Below are 20,794 nucleotides of genomic sequence, written 5' to 3' on the forward strand. Positions count from 1 at the left end.
TTGAAAAACCAGTAAAAACTTTCAAAAAATCTATTGTATGTTTTCATCAAAATGTCAACATTTTCCAATGATAGAAGTACATGGCAAACTCAGAGAATGGGAGAAAAATCAGAATCTTGAGCATGGTTATAAGAAAATAGTCTACATTTCATTTTGTCCATTAGAGAACTAAAATGCACACATGAAATACCTCAACAACTTAAAACTCACAAACTCTTGAATTTCTTTTTTTTATTTGTGATATGGATTATCTAAAATTTAAGTGGGATTCTCTTAATCTAAGTATAATATTTCTTATTTTTATATCAATAATTCGACAAAGAAATCATATTAATATTATAGAAAATAAAATTTACTTTTGACAGTTTTTGATACATCTAAAGGAGAAACTTTTTTATTGTTAACATCCATATATGTACTCTGAGTAATCAAATGACTGAAAAAATGTTTTAAGCTGTGATATTAATAGAAATCATAAGAGGACACATTTATGGATTTCATTTTGCTAACTTCACTCCCAAGAGAAAACTCTTAACCATTCCATTCAAAGGAACAACATTCCAGTAGTGATTCCGTTAAATACTTGAACACAGTGCTTTGACTTTTACTGTGTATTCCATAGTAAATTGTAATAGAGAAAAATAAATCAGTTCACAAATCATTCAATTTTTATAACACATTATGAAACACAACAGGAACCATTCTTTCATACAACCCTCTAAAGCAAGTACATTAATACAATTTTCAAAAACAAATAGCAGAGGCGGTGGTAAGAAGAGAACATGAATTTAAAAATTAAAAAAACTGCCACGTTGAAGACAACTTTAATATCCTAACACCACCAAGACATCTCATCATTATTTTTGTTTCTGTTTCCAGCTCCACCTCAGCTACTCTCATTGTCTTTCCTTTAACATGAAAAGCCACATAGCTCCTCTTCAGCAAGAAACCCAATGTTCTAGCCTCTTTCATTCTTCAACTTCTCATATCCTAACATAAAGCCTCCTTTCTCTCTACTGTAGCTCTAGTCAGTCACTGAAGATCTTAGTCTTACAAACTGAAAGGGTGAGTGCACTAGCGCTGGTGCCACAAAAAAAGCAAATGGAGTAGTTGGTGTTAGAAAGGACATCCAGCTGTACAAACCATGTCATCAGAGTCAAGACTGTGTTGTCTCCAGACTCATTGAATCCTGTCAAACCATCCAACCCAAGCCAGCATGGAACATGAACATCATATGACAATGACAATCATTAATCAAAATCAGTACAAGTAAAAAGGAGCACAAACAATTATAGCCATGAAACATTCTTCCTTCTTATTAAAACCATGTTTTCCAATACATTATCAGTTTTACCCCTGCTTTATCTCTAATTCTACACTTTAAATGCATAAATCTCTTCCACTGAAGGTTGTGTGTATCCCAACATTGCTACAGTCTAGCATCACTGAAGTGTCTACTTTCAATATAAAGGTGATCTCAGTTATCACTTAGTGCCTACAAAAATATTGCCTGCCTCTTATCACAGTATACTAGCCTCTACCTCTCAGATCATTTACCTTCCCTCAGTAGGAATCCACACAAAAATTTTCTGACACCCATCCCATCAATTTAAGTCTTCTCCAAGGAACTAGGGTTTCTTAATGAAATACTAATATATAGTTTCAAGATATAAAATAACTAAGGCAAGAAACTATTCTTATAGGCCACAGATCAAAGGTGATAGGGCAATATATTTTAGAAGAATGGAGTTGAAATATTCAAGTTTTTACTGAGCATATATAAGTTGCTTAGGTAAAGTGACTTAAATAATAAAAGGTTTAACAAAGGTACAAGGCCAGAAATTTCAAGAAGAGGGGTTGTGGACATGGTATGTGCATTATTTTATCAATCTAAGAGGGATGAAAAGGAAAAGTTGATCTCAGTGGGATTTGAACATGGACACAACGCCTTGTGGTATTTAGCACAACTCATGTTCTAACATTCTGAAGATTTTACCAATCCATTACCCAAGTAACCTTTCATAAAAATAATATTTATTATGGATGGTGCAAAGACATGATTTAATTCACTCTGGTTACTTACTTGTCTGTCACTTGGGATGAAAGACAAAATCTTAATGGTGTTAAAACTCACAATGTATGAGAATCAAATTAAATATATATGGCAATAATAAAAACAATAACAACAATAATAAAGTTTCTAATTAAAAAGAATAGTTAATAATTATTATTTAAAAAAATAAAGATAGAAACAAAAATAAATTAATCATTTATACTGATTTCGACTGAATATGTCTATTCAAATATTAAGACCCACATGTTTAAAATACAAATATATCTACTTCAAATACATATTTATTTATATACATTACAAAGACCCATGTTTAAAATATGTCTACTGCAAATTTTATTATATATATATATATATATATATATATATATATAGCACTTTGGATACCTAACAATCTGAGACCCTCCCTGGTTCTATGATTTAAAGTGGTCCAAACAAGAGTTCCATGATAGTTATTTTCCTAAATTTTCATTATTTTTAAAACTAATTGAAACAAAAACAGTATGTCTCAACAAAAATATTGCAACAAATGATAACAAAAGGATTAAAGTTTTCTCACTAGAGTAAAATTATGTATATACATATATATTACACACATAATTGTTGCAGTCAACAATTCATTAAAATATACCTATTATTCCACTGAATTACATCGAGTTCTCTACATAGAACTACTTTGTTACGCACTACTAAAACTATATAGCATATACACAAATTCTAACAGATTGGCCTTGACAACTGGTATAAAACAGGAGATTGTCAACATTTCCATTGTTATCAATTCACATTGAAACTAAGGATGGTTAATGAATAATTAAATCAAAGTTAGACACAAAAAGAAAAATAATAAAAATAATCAGTAAAACATCACTTGTGAGCTCCTCATTTCAAATAATCAATGTAAGATGCATCATCATCATCATCATTGTCGTTTAACGTCCGCTTTCCATGCTAGCATGGGTTGGACGATTTGACTGAGGACTGGTGAAACTGGATGGCAACACCAGGCTCCAATCCAATTTGGCAGAGTTTCTACAGCTGGATGCCCTTCCTAACGCCAACCACTCAGAGAGTGTAGTGGGTGCTTTTACGTGTCACCTGCACAAAAACGGCCACGCTCGAAATAGTGTCTTTTATGTGCCACCCGCACAAGAGCCAGTCCAGGGGCACTGGCAACGATCTCGCTCGAAAACCCTATCCTCCCTATATTTTTAATTCTACCCATAATAATAATCCTTCCTACTAAAGGCACAAGGCCTGAAATTTGGGGGAAGGAATTAAGTCAATTACATCGACCCCAGTGCGTAACTTTATTGAATTGACCCCAAAAGGACAAAAGACAAAGTCGACCTCGGCGGAATTCAAATTCAGAACACAGTGACAGATAAAATACCGCTAAGCGTTTCGCTCAGCATGCTAACAATTTTTCCAGGTCACCACCATATGTCAGGTCATCACCTAATAATAATAATTAGCACAAAAAAAAATGATATGTACAAATGTTTGTGATGGAAAGTGGACTTATACATGTCTTTTCTTTACATTTTTAGAATTTCTCTAAACAATATTTAGCTGTTTTAGTAAATTCTGATTGATCTCAGGTAATGTTACATATTGTCATTTTGGAAATAAGACCTCAGGAACACTGCACTGGAAAAAAAGGGACTTAATGTTCAGGTCTAAATAAGAAAAAGGGACACATAATTCAAGAACTGAATTTAACAGCCTGAAATAACTCACTGGTTAACCTTGTGTGTGTGTGTGTGTGTGTGTGTGTGTGTGTGTGTGTGTGTGTGTGTGTGTGTGTGTGTGTGTTTATATATATTTAAAAGACAAAGGTTTTAAAAGTTTCACCCATTTAAATGAAAACAAGAGGAAAAAACAAAGAATCACATGTAATTTCTGAAGGAGACAAATGAATAAATAATATTTTAGAAACAAAAGGACATGGAAATGAACCAAAACAATCTACATTTGCATCTTGAAACAAAAATATTAAGAAGTCATAAAATAATCTCATAGCACAGCATTCAGCAGAAAGAAAGATTTGAAAATATTAATTGAAAAAGTGAAAAGCACAAATGTTTTTTTGTTGATTTTTTTTTTTTAATTTGAACGATTATAAATTTTGGTATAATTCTCTTTAATTATTGGAGGACAATGGTTTAAAAAGTAAACAGTTGTTATATGTGAATACTGGATCCAAAACAAATAACATTTGTAAGTTGAATAAAATAGATTAAAATTTTACACATTGGTAAGCAATCAAACTGTTACCAATTATGAAAAATTTTTCAAAAAAAAAAACTAAAAAAATTATTAAAAAAAAACAATATTGAAAGGATAAACATGCATATTTGAAAGATAAAAAAGTCATAAAATGAGATTATGCTAGATAAAGGACTTGTTGGAAAACCTACTGGTGACCATTTCCCTATTCCTTTCAGTCAGAGTTAACAAATAGGTACCAGTAATATACTAGAAAAAAACTGAAGTTATTGAGAAATAAAACACTTCTAGAACAGAAATGAAAAACACATCTAACACCTGTAGTAAAAATAATAGCACTAAAATAAATAGAAGAAAATGTAAAAAAAAAAAAAAATATTAAAAAAAGTCAATGGTAGTATATCAGATATACTATACTATCCTTGCAATTAGACCTTACTGTCTCAATATAGAAACAGAATTAAGGATATACAAATGGCTGAGACAGAATAAAAGGTTCCTTTTGGTGATATACCATCATGCGCAGTTATTCCCATTTCTAGTTACATGCAGGTCAGGAAGGATTTCTTTTTAGGCAAAACTACTGGTGATTTGGTTCTATGGAATATTATTAGCTTTTCTAATGAGTTAATCAAAAACATTCAAGTCTTTTTCAAGGCGTTTACAAACAAATGAATACAAATATACACGAGTTTGACACCAAGTTACATGAATGAAAATTGTTTATAACTGAAAAATTCACCCATCCATCCTTTTATATATATATATATATTAGACGAACAGACAGATACATGCACACACATTTTCAATACATATATATTGAATTTGTAAGCCTTCATTACTAAGAGTTTGAAATTATTTTTACAAATTTCATAATTTAAAAAATATTTCAATCTAACTAGTTTCAGTTATATAAATGGCACCACTTCAGAAGAAATAAGTAAAATAATGTAGATTTGAAAGAAATGATAAACATACCAGAAAATACATTATAAAAAAACTTGATAATTGAGAACAGCTTTCAAGTTGTCACACTAAAAGAAAAGAATGCCACCAACAATTGTTTTGTCCTTCATGTGGTTTCTGTTTTTCTATTGTAACTATATTACTTCCACATAGCTGCCAGCTGGAAAATAATAGCTTTCCAAACAACATACAAGATTTTCTAGATGAAGATGAAAATTCATTATTTTCACTGTCAAACCTACATCATAAGAGCAAATGGGACTGCCTCTACTTGAATACATTTGAACTGAACTAAAAACATTTTGAAAAAGAAATGTTTTTTCTAGAAACATTTCCTCTGTGAATGGAAAGGATGCAACAGACACCAACTGAAGTACAAAATGAAAAATGTTCCATAACTCATAACATTAGTGAAGGCATGTGGCTTAGTGTTTAGGGTGTTGGACTCATGATCATAAGATTGTAGTTTCAATTCCTGATGATACGTTATGTTCTTGGGCAAAACACTTCACATTGCTGAGTGAACTACTCAGCTGGAAAAAATGAGTAATCCTGTGCTGGATTAGTATCCTGTTCAAAGGTGGAGGGAGAATATATGCACCACAGAACCTGGGAAACTGGATTTATGACTTAGGAAGAAGCTTTATTCTTTTATCCATGACATTAAGTGTTAAAGACATGTTCATCATGGGGAAGAATATGAGGAGTTGCCCATCTCTATATCATTAAACCTTTTGTTAATATATTTGTTAAAATACTCTGCATCTGTTTCAATTAATTTTGAGAATATTGAAAAATTTAATAAAATAACTCATAATTCAGAAATTAACATAGAATTTTAATGGAAAATTTTAATTTATATCTTTTTGAACCAGTTTCTATCACAGAACCAAGAGAAGTCTCAAGTGGGTTGATATCAAAAGGGTTAATTATGGACACAAAAGATGATGTAAATGGAAATATAGTTAACCAGGAATTGAAATCATCTCAATTTTGGTAATAAAGGAAGTTTAACACCACACTTCAATGTTCAGAACAATCAGTAATTGGGATTCTATGGGCTCTAAATATATTTGACACTTTATACTATAAAAAGCACTCAGTACAAATTGTTAAAGTGGTTGGCATTAGGAAAAGCATCCAGCTGTAGAAATCACACCAAAGAAGACATTGATGCAGTCATCAAGCCTGTCAGATACTGTCAAACCATCCTAACCATGCCAGCATGGAATAAGGGCATTAGATTATGATGATGACACACTATCGAAAAGTATTAAGTCATCATTCAGTTTAATGTTAAATTGTTTTTAAGTATAACTTGACAAAAACATTTACTCGAGAAGACCTGTCCTCTACAGAAGAAGTATTAAGGCCACTTCCCCCAGGAAAGACGATTGGCCTGCAAGAGTTCTGTGCTCATGCTATATAAAAAGCACTCGTGTTGGTGCCACACAAAAGCGCTTGTGCCAGTGTCATGTTAAAAGCACCCACCACACTGTAAAGTAGCTGGTGTTAGGAAGGGCATCCAGCTGTAAAAACCAAGCCAAATCAAACTGGAACCTGGAGCAGATCTTCAGCTTGCCAGCTCTTCAGCTTGCCAGCTCTGGTCAATCCTTCCAACCCTTGCCAGCATAGAAAATGGGTATTAAAGGATGATATGTATATATATATATTTCGTATGTGTATTTTGTGTGCAAGATTCTTGATGTGGATACGTGTGTTGAAAGAAATACAATTAAACCTTGGGAGAGGCATTATGCCGGTAATAAACACACGCACTGGTTCAGTCCTTTATTAATTTATATAGTTTTTTGTTAAATTATTTCATTGCACTCTTGCAATCTCTTCAGTAACTTGTCTCTCCACTTCCATTTATTTTGATCATCCGAAGAGATTGCAAGAGTGCAATGAAATAATTTAACAAAAAACTATATAAATTAATAAAGGACTGAACCAGTGCGTGTGTTTATTACCGGCATAATGCCTCTCCCAAGGTTTAATTGTGTATATATATATATATATATATATATATATATATATATATATATATATACACACACACACACACACACACACACACACACACACACACACACACACACACACACACACACACACACACACACACACACACACACACACACACAGAGATATAGACACACACATCAGATGTTCATTTGAGATTCCATTGTTCATTTATGAACCAGTTATCTCATGAACAGGTTTATTCCTTGCCATCAAGATTTACCAACTATGAACTTGTATGAAGATATTTGAGAAAAGTCTATTGAGGTAATCCATTCTGAAACAAATAAGCAAGCATTCATATAGGGTTAAAGTCATTAGCAAAGAATTCTTTAAATACTTGGATTAGGCTATATAAATGAAAAAACAATTACAAGTGAATGAAACTGAAATAGTGAATGAAAATATGCTGGGAAACAGGGAAACTAAGGTATCTACCACCAGAATTAAGGACACAACTTTCATGTACATTTAGATTCTATTTGATAACAAACACTGAGAAAATGAGCAAATAAAAATGACCAAACATTCGATTATGTCCACAGATGAATGCTCCAAAAAATACAATGAATTTAAAGATAACGATCACTAAATTATGCCAGAAAGTGCAATTTTTTAAATAGGAACGTTTTGGTAAGTTTAAATCTCCAGATCAATCAAAATGTTGTTTAATCAAATTTAATTCAAGATGTGCATTAATCATATGATTGTCAAACAGACTCTAATGAAACATTTTCTTGGGGCTTCTCCCCAGCATCTAATTCCGATCTTAAACAAAATCTCATAATCAGCACAGCTTGATTAAAAAAGAATTCATTTAAATATTCATATTAAAATCACACCTAATTTGTACAATCTTAATCAATTGAACAGTCAACTGGACAAAGATCAATACATCAAATATATACTGAAGTATCTACAGAATCTAATGGGGGGAGGAATAAAAAAAATAAAACATTCAGAAAAAAAGTTTAAAAATACCCATTAAAAATAAATTTATCAAATGCAAAAATTATATTCAATTAAAGTGCATATAAAATGAAGTTTCAGCTTTCCATAAATAACAAAAAACTATATTTTATCAAAGGTCAGTGAATTTTTTTTTTTGTTTTGGGTTGTTTGTTTTTTTTTTTTATGTTTCGATTTGGAATTCTTTTCAAAATGTATTTCCAGTTCAACAATGATCTTCATAAAATTGCTTAGAATTTATTTTTTAATTTACATAGATAAAAGGCAAAAACTAAGTAAGAGAATTATTTTACCTTTGAAAGAATCTTATTTGTAGAGTGTTCAGTATTTTTGCTTAACAAACCCCAAAATGTAATGATTTTCATAGAAACTTATTAGTATCTTTTTTTATATATATATTTCTTAGTTGCGATCAAATTATTAAATTTATTTACAGCATACTAATTTCTCCTGTTCCTACATTTCATCTGTTTAAATATTACATGTAAGAAACAAATCAAAAAGAAAAATTAACAGATGAGAAAATTATTAAAAACTCTAGATAAGAACCATTTAAATGTTGTCTAAGTTATTTCAGACCTGCCCCACCTCAACAACCACCAATGTCTTCCATATAAAAGTCAATAACTGACATTTACTGCTGAGAAGTAAAATGGAAGATATAAATTTATAACTTGGATGTCATTAATCTATTCTCTCTTCAAAGATTGAAAGCAGCATTCAAAACATCAGTGCTTTTAAAACCAATAATAATAATAATAATCTTCTACAAGTGTGTGCGTGTGTGTAAATTTATCTTCAAAGAAACTTGATAATACTTCAACATATGGCATTTTATAGTCTTCAATTTTAAAAAGATAATTTTTTTCATTTGTTCTTGGTTTGCAAAATTAAAAGGAATATGACTTAGGAAATATTGATTTCATTCCTAGATACATGCCATATATTTATGTGAAAGAATAAAAGTCAGTGCTGTTCTTGCCTTTCTCAAAGGCAACAAGTGAATTGGAAAGGAGCAAGAGTTAAAAAAAATTAACTCCCCGGTGCTTTCCTCACAACTCTAAAAGATGTTAATATACTAAACTATCTTGGTTAGAAAATTTTGATTCTTGAATTTAGGTTAATTAATCGTTGAAAGAGGAACATGAACTTCATTTGTAAATGCACAGAAATAAGATAGGTTTGTTTAAATAATAAAATTATCAACAAAAAATAGTTAATAAAAATAAGAATAAAGCCTTTAAAAATACAGCAGAAATTATGACAACATTCGACAAAAAATAACAAAAATAGGCACGAACCCAGAAACAAATAGGTTTTTTTTATACTTTATGAATTAACTACATTTTGATAAAAATAGATATAACTAATATGAGTGGATTGAATTAGTGCAACTATTATAGATGGTTATTAAATACCATCATCATTATGATAAACATGCTAGTTCACAGCAACAGGGTCACCACATTCTGAGCGCTACACAGCACATCACACAAAAAGTGAGCAGCAGGTGAGGCCTACCTGGCACTTTGGCCAAAAAGCAGCGATAACCTACAAATAAGTCAAATAGGGGATATAGGAAGCTGACAATATCGATGTGATTGTGATTTTGAAAAATTTAAAGAAAAGTACAAAACTAGAACTAATTGCTCATGACACTAAAACAAAATTTCTTTAAAATTCCATTTTTTTTCAGCAAGCGATTTTTTTATATTTGTGATTGTAAAAATAGCAATGACCCAATCAAGTCGGGAAAATAATTAAAAATTTACTGAAATTCATTTCATTTATGTAAGCAAATCAAATATTTTTGAAAAATACAGCAATCCTCATTATTTATTTTTAAAAAACTGCAATAAACTATCTAGATGAAAAAGATAACTTACAGCATGCCTGAATGAAATAACTTGAGAGGATAAATTAACTATAATAGTAGATATATTTCAATATTCACCTGATTTAACATTAAAAACAAAAGCTTTCAATAAGGAAAAACAGGGGTATTTTTCTTTCATGCAAGAGTATCACACTTTTTTTTTTTTTTTTTTTTTTTTTCGTTTGCAAAACATTTACATTAAAATTCTATTAAAAAAATTACTGATTTTACAACATAAAAGTTGAATATTGTCAAAAGCAACTAGCATGATATCTAAAGTAAATAGGCTTTTATTTTTCTTTACAAATACATGCACACCGTAGAATTCCTAAAGAATTTATATAAAATAAATTCCTTAAATAAAGATAATTTATTCTAAAATTAAAAGTTTCATGGGAACCAATTAATTTTTTTTTTTCTATCTCTTCCCAATTTTACCCTTTACTTCATATCTATACTGGTATAAATGAACAAGCAATTTCAGAGATTTCATTGAAGTGATTTTAAAACTTAAAACCTTTCCCATATTAGTGTCTATTCACCAAATGAAAACAAATGCCTTATTTTAAAGAAAAACAACATAGCCATTGCAAAATTCAAAACAAGACTACCTTACTAAATTAACTACTGCACAAGTAAAATTAAATACCAAACTGAATACTTTATTATTTCTCTTAAAGTAGACATTTAAGTAAATTAGTAACAATTTTATGTAACATGCTTCTTGATTCATAATCTTGCCATAACTTCTAATGAAGTGATTGAATTTTTAACCTTACATCCAATTGAAAACGTAAATGAGATGTTAATTTTCAATTGCACTACCACCACCAGTTTCCTTACAATTACCAAAAACCAGTGATAGCCATTGAAGGTACTGAGACTTTGTTAGCTAAAGAAAATATTTAACTGAATAGAAGAGAATCAGTAGAGCATGAAGCACAATGTCATGCAATTTTGTTTTATTTTCATTTTTTTGTTGAAACCATTTATATTCTGAATTTCAATCCTATCAAGGTTAACTTGATTAGCCATGAACTAGTAGACCTGGTTACAAAGGCATTCCAGCCTAGATCATGCCAACTTCTTGTAGAACTAAAACTACACTGTCTAACATGACCATGCTATTTTAGGATGCTAGGATGAATTTGGTCACTATTTCTAGCAAGTTACAGCATAGAGTCCTGCCGCCACCACCACCACCACCACTTCCCATTGGATCATGACAACCATTATAAGTTCATATGTGTCAATACGTACATGTATAGTGTAGAGCGATAACAAATATTTAGGATATAAACATAGATTTTGGCTCAAAAAGCAAATGAATATTACATACAGAAGTAATAATGCTTGTTTTTAGTCAGTTTGGTGTCACAACAAGAGAAAGAGGGATAGCAATTTTAGAATAATATCATACAAAAGAATTATTAATGTGTATAAACATGAGGACATAGAGTTGTATTAACTAAGACCTTTACTATGAATACCTTGCACATCTTGATTCAAGAGATTTCAATAGAAGAATGCTTACATTTCTTGGTGCTAAATGTCAAATAAGTAGCTATTTCACAGATAAACAAACAATAAAATATGCCTAAGACAAAAGAAACTACAATGCATATTTGGCGGAGACCAGTATTACAGGCATTGAACTGAAAAACTGTCAAGTATATTTTACCAAGACACAACATTAAAGTTTGTTGTTAAAGAAGTAACATGTAAAATTTATATACTATGAACTGATGGAATATTACAAAAGTTTACTGCTTATGATATACACAATATAGGAAGGTGGATATGTAATGAAACACTATGCTCTGTGGAGAAGAAAATCAATTGCACCTAAAGTATAGAATTAACACTAACTTAAAATAACAGAAGAAATAAGACATATATAATAGAAAGCTAGTTAGAGGCAAAGGAATCTTTCAAGAGAAAGTTGTAGGAAAGTAAGAATAAAACAGATAATACAGGACTGTAATACAAAGATTAAAGTTAGTTGAGTATATGTTCTTTACAAGAGGTTAACTTCTATTTAATCTTTGATCAATTCTGAAAAATGAGCAAGTTTTAAAGTGTAAATAAACAATTGAAATGTTCAAGTAGAAAATATTGCAGCAGACACAGTAATGTTCTCTTCTCGAAAAAAAAAAAAAACTTTTTCTTTTTCTGAAAATAAATAATGAAGTCTTTAACTCTGAACAGTTAATGAAGAATAAAATGAAAGATTAAGTTGTGACTTGATCCTAAAATAATTAGCAATGTGATTTGAATTTTTATAAAACATATTTCAAGGCTAATTTAGTGGAGACTGTCTTTTCATTATCATTGTTAGATTAATTTGCAGTTTACAGCATTTAGATGCCCCTTCATTTTACATGTTTAGCTTCAAAGACAAAGATAACAGTGATCTGATATATGTCGAAGGAGGTGGGAGAGATGGATAAATTTATAATTACCCATTTGGATTAAATAACAATGATATTAACTACAAATAGAATAAGTAAAGGAAAGGAGGTATTTTAAAGCAGAAACCACAGCTACTGGAAAATGCAATCAGTCACAGATATTTTAAAGGCTGTCACAGTATTAAAAGTTCAAAGCAGCAGAGAGATAAGCAACTGTACAGAAAGCATGTTCATACCAACACAAAAGACAAAACAAAAACAAAAATGAAATATTAGAAACATTATAATACAACTTGAGTTATTTATTGCAACATGTCCTTGACACTGTTAGTAGTGAGCTCCGTCACACAAAAAAGCAAAATAGCATATATATATATATATATATATATATATATATACACACACACACACACACACACACACACACACACACACACACACACACACACAATATACAGAGAGACTAGCTATCATCCATATGTGCATATATAATATAAGATATATAAGAGGGAGGCATGGCTATGTGGTTGTAAAATTTTTCTCACTTCCATGTGGTTTCAGGTTCCATCTCATTGCAATGCTCTCCAGTGTCTTCTATGATAGTCACAAGCAGACAAAATGTCCTTCTTCATTTGTTTCCAAGTAAAGTAATATTTCTCCATAGCTGGATACATTTTCACAGAAGATTGGAAACAAAGGACGGTTTGTATGGCAAGATTGGTCAGTTTGAGGCGTTAGGAGATACAAACCCAAGGTGCCATGTATTGGGACTGAACCTGAAACTATGTGGTTAGGAAGCAAGCTTCTTAACCACATAGCCATGTCTGTGCACACACATAACCCTTTTGTTACCAACCTGCCTAAGACCATCCGGAGTTCTATGGCACAAATTTCAATTTATGCTCCAAATATCAGCTTCATTTTGACATTATTTTACTGAATTCATTATTTTGAAAATTAATATTGGCAGTGTTTTTCAACAGAAATATGGTAACAAAAACTTTAAAGAGGAAATATCTGGATTATGTTCATTAATGTATGATGCAATACACAATATACAGGGGTTGGACAAAATAATGGAAACACCTAGCATTATAGCATCATAATTTTTAAATATCTATAAAACCGTCAAAAGCGTGTTTATTTTTGTGATTTTTAAAATTTATTATTAGTGTTGCTTAATATGTTTTGCTAAAATTGCTGTTTCTTTTCAGATACCATCAAAAAAGGTAATTAAAATTCATTAAAATGACAGATCTATCAGACTTTCAAAGAGGTCAAATTGTTGGTGCTCGTATGGCAAGTGCTAGCGTAACAGAAACAGCTGAAAGGTTTGGTGTATCAAGAAGTACAGTCTTGACAGCCTTTGAGAAAGAGGAAAAAGCCTCCTCATTGAAAAAAAACTCCCAAAGAAAACCAAAACTTTCAGATAGGGACTATCGAACTCTTACACGAATTGTGAGAAAGGATTGCAAAAGTACAGCTCCCAAAATTACTGAAGAGCTTAATGACCACCTCGAGAACCCAGTTTCCACAAAAACTGTTCGCTGGGATCTGCACAAAGCCAGATTTCACGTGAGGGCTGCAATCAGAAAACCACTACTTTCAAAAACAAACATTGCAAAGCATTTAGAGTGGAGTAAAAAGCCTACAGAACTGGTCCCTAGAGCAGTGGAAGAATGTTATTTTAGAAAATTTTAGAAAAACAAGTAAGGAGTTGATATCCTCCACCATCATCACTACAAGAACTGGAGACTGTTTTAGCTGAAGAATGGACAAAATTCCCTTTGGAAACAATTCAAACTTTGTACGAGTCCATACCTCATAGAATTCAAGCTGTAATTACTGCCAAGGGCAGTACTACCCCATATTAAAATAAATTTGTTTGAAATTTTAAGGTGTTTCCATTTCTCTGTCCAACTCTTGTATATAAACAATATTTGAAATTTAATGGGCAAGCGCGTGTGTGTGTATGTTTTGAAGTATGTATATTTAGTACTAAGTCATGTAATACTAGTACATTTAGTACTTGCATATTGCAATATATGTATCTTAAACCATATCAATTAAAGGGCTTGCCTTAATGAGATGTGTATTGTATTGTGTATGGAATGCATGCTAAATTGATTATTGACAAAATATACTACTTTTTAGTGAATGAACTTTGATCCAAACCCAACATGGCAATATATGGTGAGTTATTATAAGTCTAAATCAAATATATATGACATCTATGTTATACTGATCCATTTGTCAAATACCAGCTTCCTAGTTGTTGACAGTACAGATATACATCTGTATATTTTTCCATGCCAACATGGGTTGCAAAGGAACTTATTTCAGCCAGCATTTTGTGGCCAGGTGCCCTTCCTAATGTCAACCAGTACTTGTTTTTAAAGTAAGGGATTATTTGTATTCCAGAGTTAGAAGACAATGTTTCTGACAGTGAATGTCAACATGATGTCACCAATTTACAGCTCAATGTGCAGAATACAACCATTCATATACATATGGACCCAGACACACACACACACACACATTATATATGAGTTTATGTGTATCAATTTTGCTCACAAAGCATTGCTCAACCTAGACCATGGTAGAAAACACTTAACCAAGGTATAATGCAATGGAACTGAACCCAAAACCAGAAACTAGCAAAACACAAACTTCCTAACCATTCAGCCATGCCTATGCTTGTCGTGCATGAGTGCATGTACACAAAACTGAAAGAAACCATTATTCCCCTGTGTTCTTCATCCCTCTGGAACTCACTCCACACCAGTGTTATTTCCTCAAACGGTCAGTAGTTTACAATGAACATTAACCATCGTTATCTCACTCCCCATAATCTCAATACCTGAAGGAGTACAGCCACTACCTTTACTCCTCAGACTAAGTAATCAAAACATACACACTGACATAGATACAATAATGTCCACTATCTAAGGAAACAAAAGAAAGCCAACCAAATTTCTTTGGAGATGAGTTATTGTTATAATCATGCATAATTTATGATTTTACAACAACTTTCTGTTCATTGTCATCACGCACAAAGCGGTTAGTAAGTATATAAGCTGTTTCAACAAAGGAGAAATGACAATTTTTACCTTGGCATTCTTACTGAGTTAGAATGTCAATATATCATCAAAGAAAATAATTATACTCGCATAATATACTATTTAAGCCAAACAAGATACATTAAGAGTTAAGATACAGCACTCAAAAGCAAATATAAGAAAAGAAAGTGAGTGTGTATATTAAAGAGTAGAGGAATGTTATAGAAAGGGAGGTCACAATCTCATGAATGGAAGAATCGGTGGTAAAATGATGGCTATTTATAATATTTTACAATTGAAAGGTCATTGGTTCAAATGTATTACATGCATTTTGTTTCTCTTAACAGGAAATTCTGAATCTCTTTCCAACTGAACTATCAACAAATCTTTGGAGAATGTTATGACATGCTAGGAGAATTCAATCCACAATGAAAGTCACTTCAATTCAACTGAATCTTTTTCTAAACACTAATATTAGTAACTTCTTTAAGGCAGCATGCTGGTAGAGTAGTTAGTGCACCAAGTAAAATGCTTAGCAGCAATTCATCTGTCTTTACATTCTAAATTCAAATGCAGCTGGGGTTGATTTTTGTATTTCATCCATTCGGGGTCAATAAAATAAATACCAGCTGAATTCTGGGATCAATATAATCAACTTACTCCCTCCCCTAAAACTGCTGGCATTGTCCCAAATTTGAAATCAGTATTATTAACTTCTTTGGATTGCCACAGGAACAAAGTAACAGTTAAAATTATATTTAAAATCAAAAGAATTCCTCATTCATTATCATCACCATTTAACATTTATTTTCCATGCTGGCATGGATGGTTCGACAGGAGCTGCCAGGTTGCAAGGCTGAACCAAACACCAAAGTCAGCTTTCACAAGGTTTCTACAGCTGGGTGCCCTTCCTAATGCCAATCATTTTACAGTATGTACTTTTGAGTACTTCTTTCTCATGCTACAGGCACATGTGAAGTTGTCAAGTTAATTGCAAGAAGAGAGACAAAAAAATTATCCTAAAAATATTTCAGAATACGGTAGCTATTGAATAGAACCTATATCTTGAAACAAACGCCTCCTTCCATCATTTATATTAAGCTACATTGAGATGAAAATATATTTGATCATCAAACATCCAACTATGAAAAAATGTCCATTCCCTGACCCACTCTGCTTCTCTCTATTATATACATACATATACACACCTAAATTGTACACTAGTAATGCACTATGCTCTTTACAACTAGCTAGCTGCAGCCCCATCTCAGCGTAAACCAACACAGTTACCAATGTTCTGTGTTTCTATCCCAACACACACCAAACATTACATGCAATCTTTCTCTGTAAGGAACTCTTGTTTGAGACAATTCATTTCCATTCTACATTGGTAAAGTTCCATATTTACCAAAAACCTCTCATCCGCCACCTCTAGTAGTTCATGAAAAATGATTTTCCCTCTCAGATACAATAAGAAGACAAACACTGTAGGTGCAAGCATGGTTGCATGCTTAAAAGCTTAGTTCCCACCTATGTAGTCTTTGATTCAGTCCTACTTAACTATAGCTCCAGACCAACCAAGGCCTTGTGAGTGGATTTGGTAGATGGAAGGTGAAAGAAGTTCATCATATATAAGTTTGTGTATGTGACTGCCTTTGTTTTAATATCATATAACGATAATAAACAAGCATCACCATCATATAAGCAATGCTGTTCATGTCCAGTCTTCCATGAAGAACATGTCTGGCCATGGAGAAATATTAACCAGTTTGGAAACAAGTGAGGATTGGCAACAGGAAGGGCATCTGGTTGTAGAAAATCAGCTTCAACAAATTCCATTTAACCCATGCAAACATGGAAAAGTAGATACAAAACGATGATGATCTGAGTTCATTATATACTCCTTAATAAATAATGGTATTTTGATCTTGAAAACCTATTTTATTGCTTTAAAAGTTCCAGTTAACTGATATTATTTCTATAGAGTAAATATAATCTTGTTGTCCGTTACAATATGTCAATAGTTGATGTAAGTTGCTTGTCCACATGTTATTCAAAAGTAATTTCATCGTGGAATTCTATTTTAAATAGCTTACTAGTTATAAAAGGATAATCTATTACAATTTTTTCAACAAAATATAAACGAAAAAAACAGTAATTTCAAGCATCGTTTTGGCTGTTTGAACCCACAATTTTAGGGTTAGTAGGTTTTTAACTAAACTTGTGTTTTTTGCTTGCTTGTTTCTTTTCAGTTTTTTTTTTTTTGTTTTTTTTCAGAATAAACAAATTCGTCATTTATTTGAGCAAAACAAAAAGTTACACTTAACCTAGTTAAGAAGCACAAACGCTATTGTTTAAGCTTAGCATTTTACAGCATAATCTGAACTAAATTGTTATAGAGTTAACATATTTTAGAACAAATATCTCACTGAGGGCAATTAAAATAGGCCCCCAATGACTAAAAAGCATTATTGTTCAGAAAATACTATCAAATTAATCTTACTGGATTCGCTCAGTAGTCAAGAATTTGTCATCCACATAACAGAGTGCTCTCCCTTTGATTGTGGTTAACGATGTTTTCAGGCTTCTCTATTACATTATTTTTATCAACATAAAATACCGATTTTCTTTTCACATGGTACAGTAGTTTCTTATTTATGCAAGTAATATTTCTTACTATCAGTGAGATTCATGCACCAGTTTAAGCTGCCAGTACGTGCGTGTGTGTATGTGTTTTGACGATTTTCTTTTACAAAAAAAAAAAAGAAAAAGAAATTAGTTGTCCTATCCAAGCATAACAATCATTCTTTTTCCTTTAACTGCTATTTCTAAAACTAAAAGAATTAAAATCCCATGCAGTATCTGGCTATCAGCTTTCTAAGTTCAAATCCTGCTGGGGTCAACTTTGCCTTTCATTGTTGATAAATAATAGTCCAATACTAACGTCCATTTTTCCCCTGCCTCTCTCTCTCTCTCTCTTTCTGTCTCTCTCTCTCTCTTTCTGTCTGTCTCTCTCTCTCTCTCACTAGATTCTCTCTGTAGTTCAAAAGCCTAACCTTGCCACAATGTGTCGTGCTGATTTAGCTGAGAACTTCACTAAAGATATATGTCTATGGAATATTCAGCCACTTAACAGGAACAGAAGGAATTCAATTGTTCCAGTAACCTGAATGCTAATCGTTGAGACTAACAACACATATTCCTTATCAACACAAACACATATATTAGATCAAATATTTATTTTTAGACCATATAATGTAACTGAGATCCCAGTAAGAGTACCAACCATAGACTGAAACTAGTGAAAACAAAAACAATAGTCACTCAACCAATATGAGTTCAACACTCACTCACACACTCCAGGAGTCTTTTACTCCACAGCTGTGATGTCACCTCCAGTCTGCCCTTTCTACCACTACTACAGTGGCTTCTGCTCCTCACAGCTGACTGGTGTCAAACCATCTCAAGCATTCTTGACTCACCCACCTCTCCTCTTATCACCTATGTGGTATTCACTCCTGCCAGACCCCACACTTAGAATATAGTCAACCCTTATTCCCTGGCACTAATCAATTCACCCATATCTTATTAACCATAATGTTGGCCCTCTGAAATTCCCTCCAAACAGATGTTGTTCCTATTCACATTGACCAACAATAGTTTAAATCAAATGTCAATGATGTATCATCAGTTTCAGAAGGTGAGTAAAAACCAAGGGAACTGTCTCTTCCTCTTGACCAGTGGTTCTCAACCAGGGTCCATATATGGAAGTTGTTCAAATTTATCTGCAATAATTTGGTTATATTAATACTTCTACAACACACAAAATCTTTTAATAATTATTTTTATACAATTCCTAATATTATTTAATTATAAAAATATAATAGGCTTTTTTTTAACATCATATGAGTAAAATAGGAACCAATGGGGTCCATAGGTAAAAACTGGTTGAGAAATGCTGATCTAGATCTATTTAATAAATATACATTTTCTTAAAATATAAACGTTTATTCTAAAAATTAACCACTTGACAAAATCCTTTGAGCAAAGTCAACAACATTCTGAATGACAAATGCAGTTAGATTAACTTTACCAGAACTAAGATGAATTAAGAGAAGTCATTTCTTATAAATGAATTACATGACTCTTGGGTAAGAATTAAGTGTAGGCACTGAAAATTAGCTAACAATATTTTTTGCATTATATATATATATATATATATATATATATATACATATATATATATATATATATATATACATATATATATATATATATATATATATACATATATATATATATATATACATATATATATATATATATATACATATATATATATATATATATATATACATATATATATATATATATAATATACATATATATATATATATATACATATATATATATATATATATATACATATATATATATATATATATACATATATATATATATATATATATATACATATATATATATATATACATATATATATATATATATATACATATATATATATATATATATATACATATATATATATATATATATACATATATATATATATATATATATATATACATATATATATATATATATAATACATATATATATATATATATATACATATATATATATATATATATACATATATATATATATATATATATATACATATATATATATATATATACATATATATATATATATATATATATACATATATATATATATATATATATATACATATATATATATATATATATATACATATATATATATATATATATACATATATATATATATATATATACATATATATATATATATTATATTACATATATATATATATATATACATATATATATATATATATATATATATATATATATATATATATATATATATACATATATATATATATATATACATATATATATATATATATACATATATATATATATATATACATATATATATATATATATACATATATATATATATATATATACATATATATATATATATATATATATACATATATATATATATATATATATATATACATATATATATATATATATATATATATACATATATATATATATATATATATATATACATATATATATATTATATATATATATATATATATATATATATATATATATATATATATATA

The 20,794-nt window shown here is 30.5% G+C and overlaps 1 protein-coding gene across 2 annotated transcripts in view; it reads right to left on the bottom strand.

Moving 5' to 3' along the window:
* Positions 1-20,794, bottom strand: part of LOC106871893 (uncharacterized) — a 149,588-nt gene that overhangs the window by 93,701 nt on the left and 35,093 nt on the right. The window contains exon 2 of one of the 2 annotated variants that reach the window (XM_052970209.2): positions 9,782-9,811. The exons of the other annotated variant lie outside the window; for it this stretch is intronic. Coding sequence (XP_052826169.2) covers positions 9,782-9,811 — 30 coding nt within the window. The remainder of the gene's footprint in view (positions 1-9,781; positions 9,812-20,794) is intronic. 2 annotated transcript variants of the gene reach the window in all.

Source organism: Octopus bimaculoides, chromosome 8, assembly GCF_046866305.1.
Source record: "Octopus bimaculoides isolate indiv1 chromosome 8, ASM4686630v1, whole genome shotgun sequence".
NCBI classification, from domain to species: Eukaryota; Metazoa; Mollusca; class Cephalopoda; order Octopoda; family Octopodidae; genus Octopus; species Octopus bimaculoides.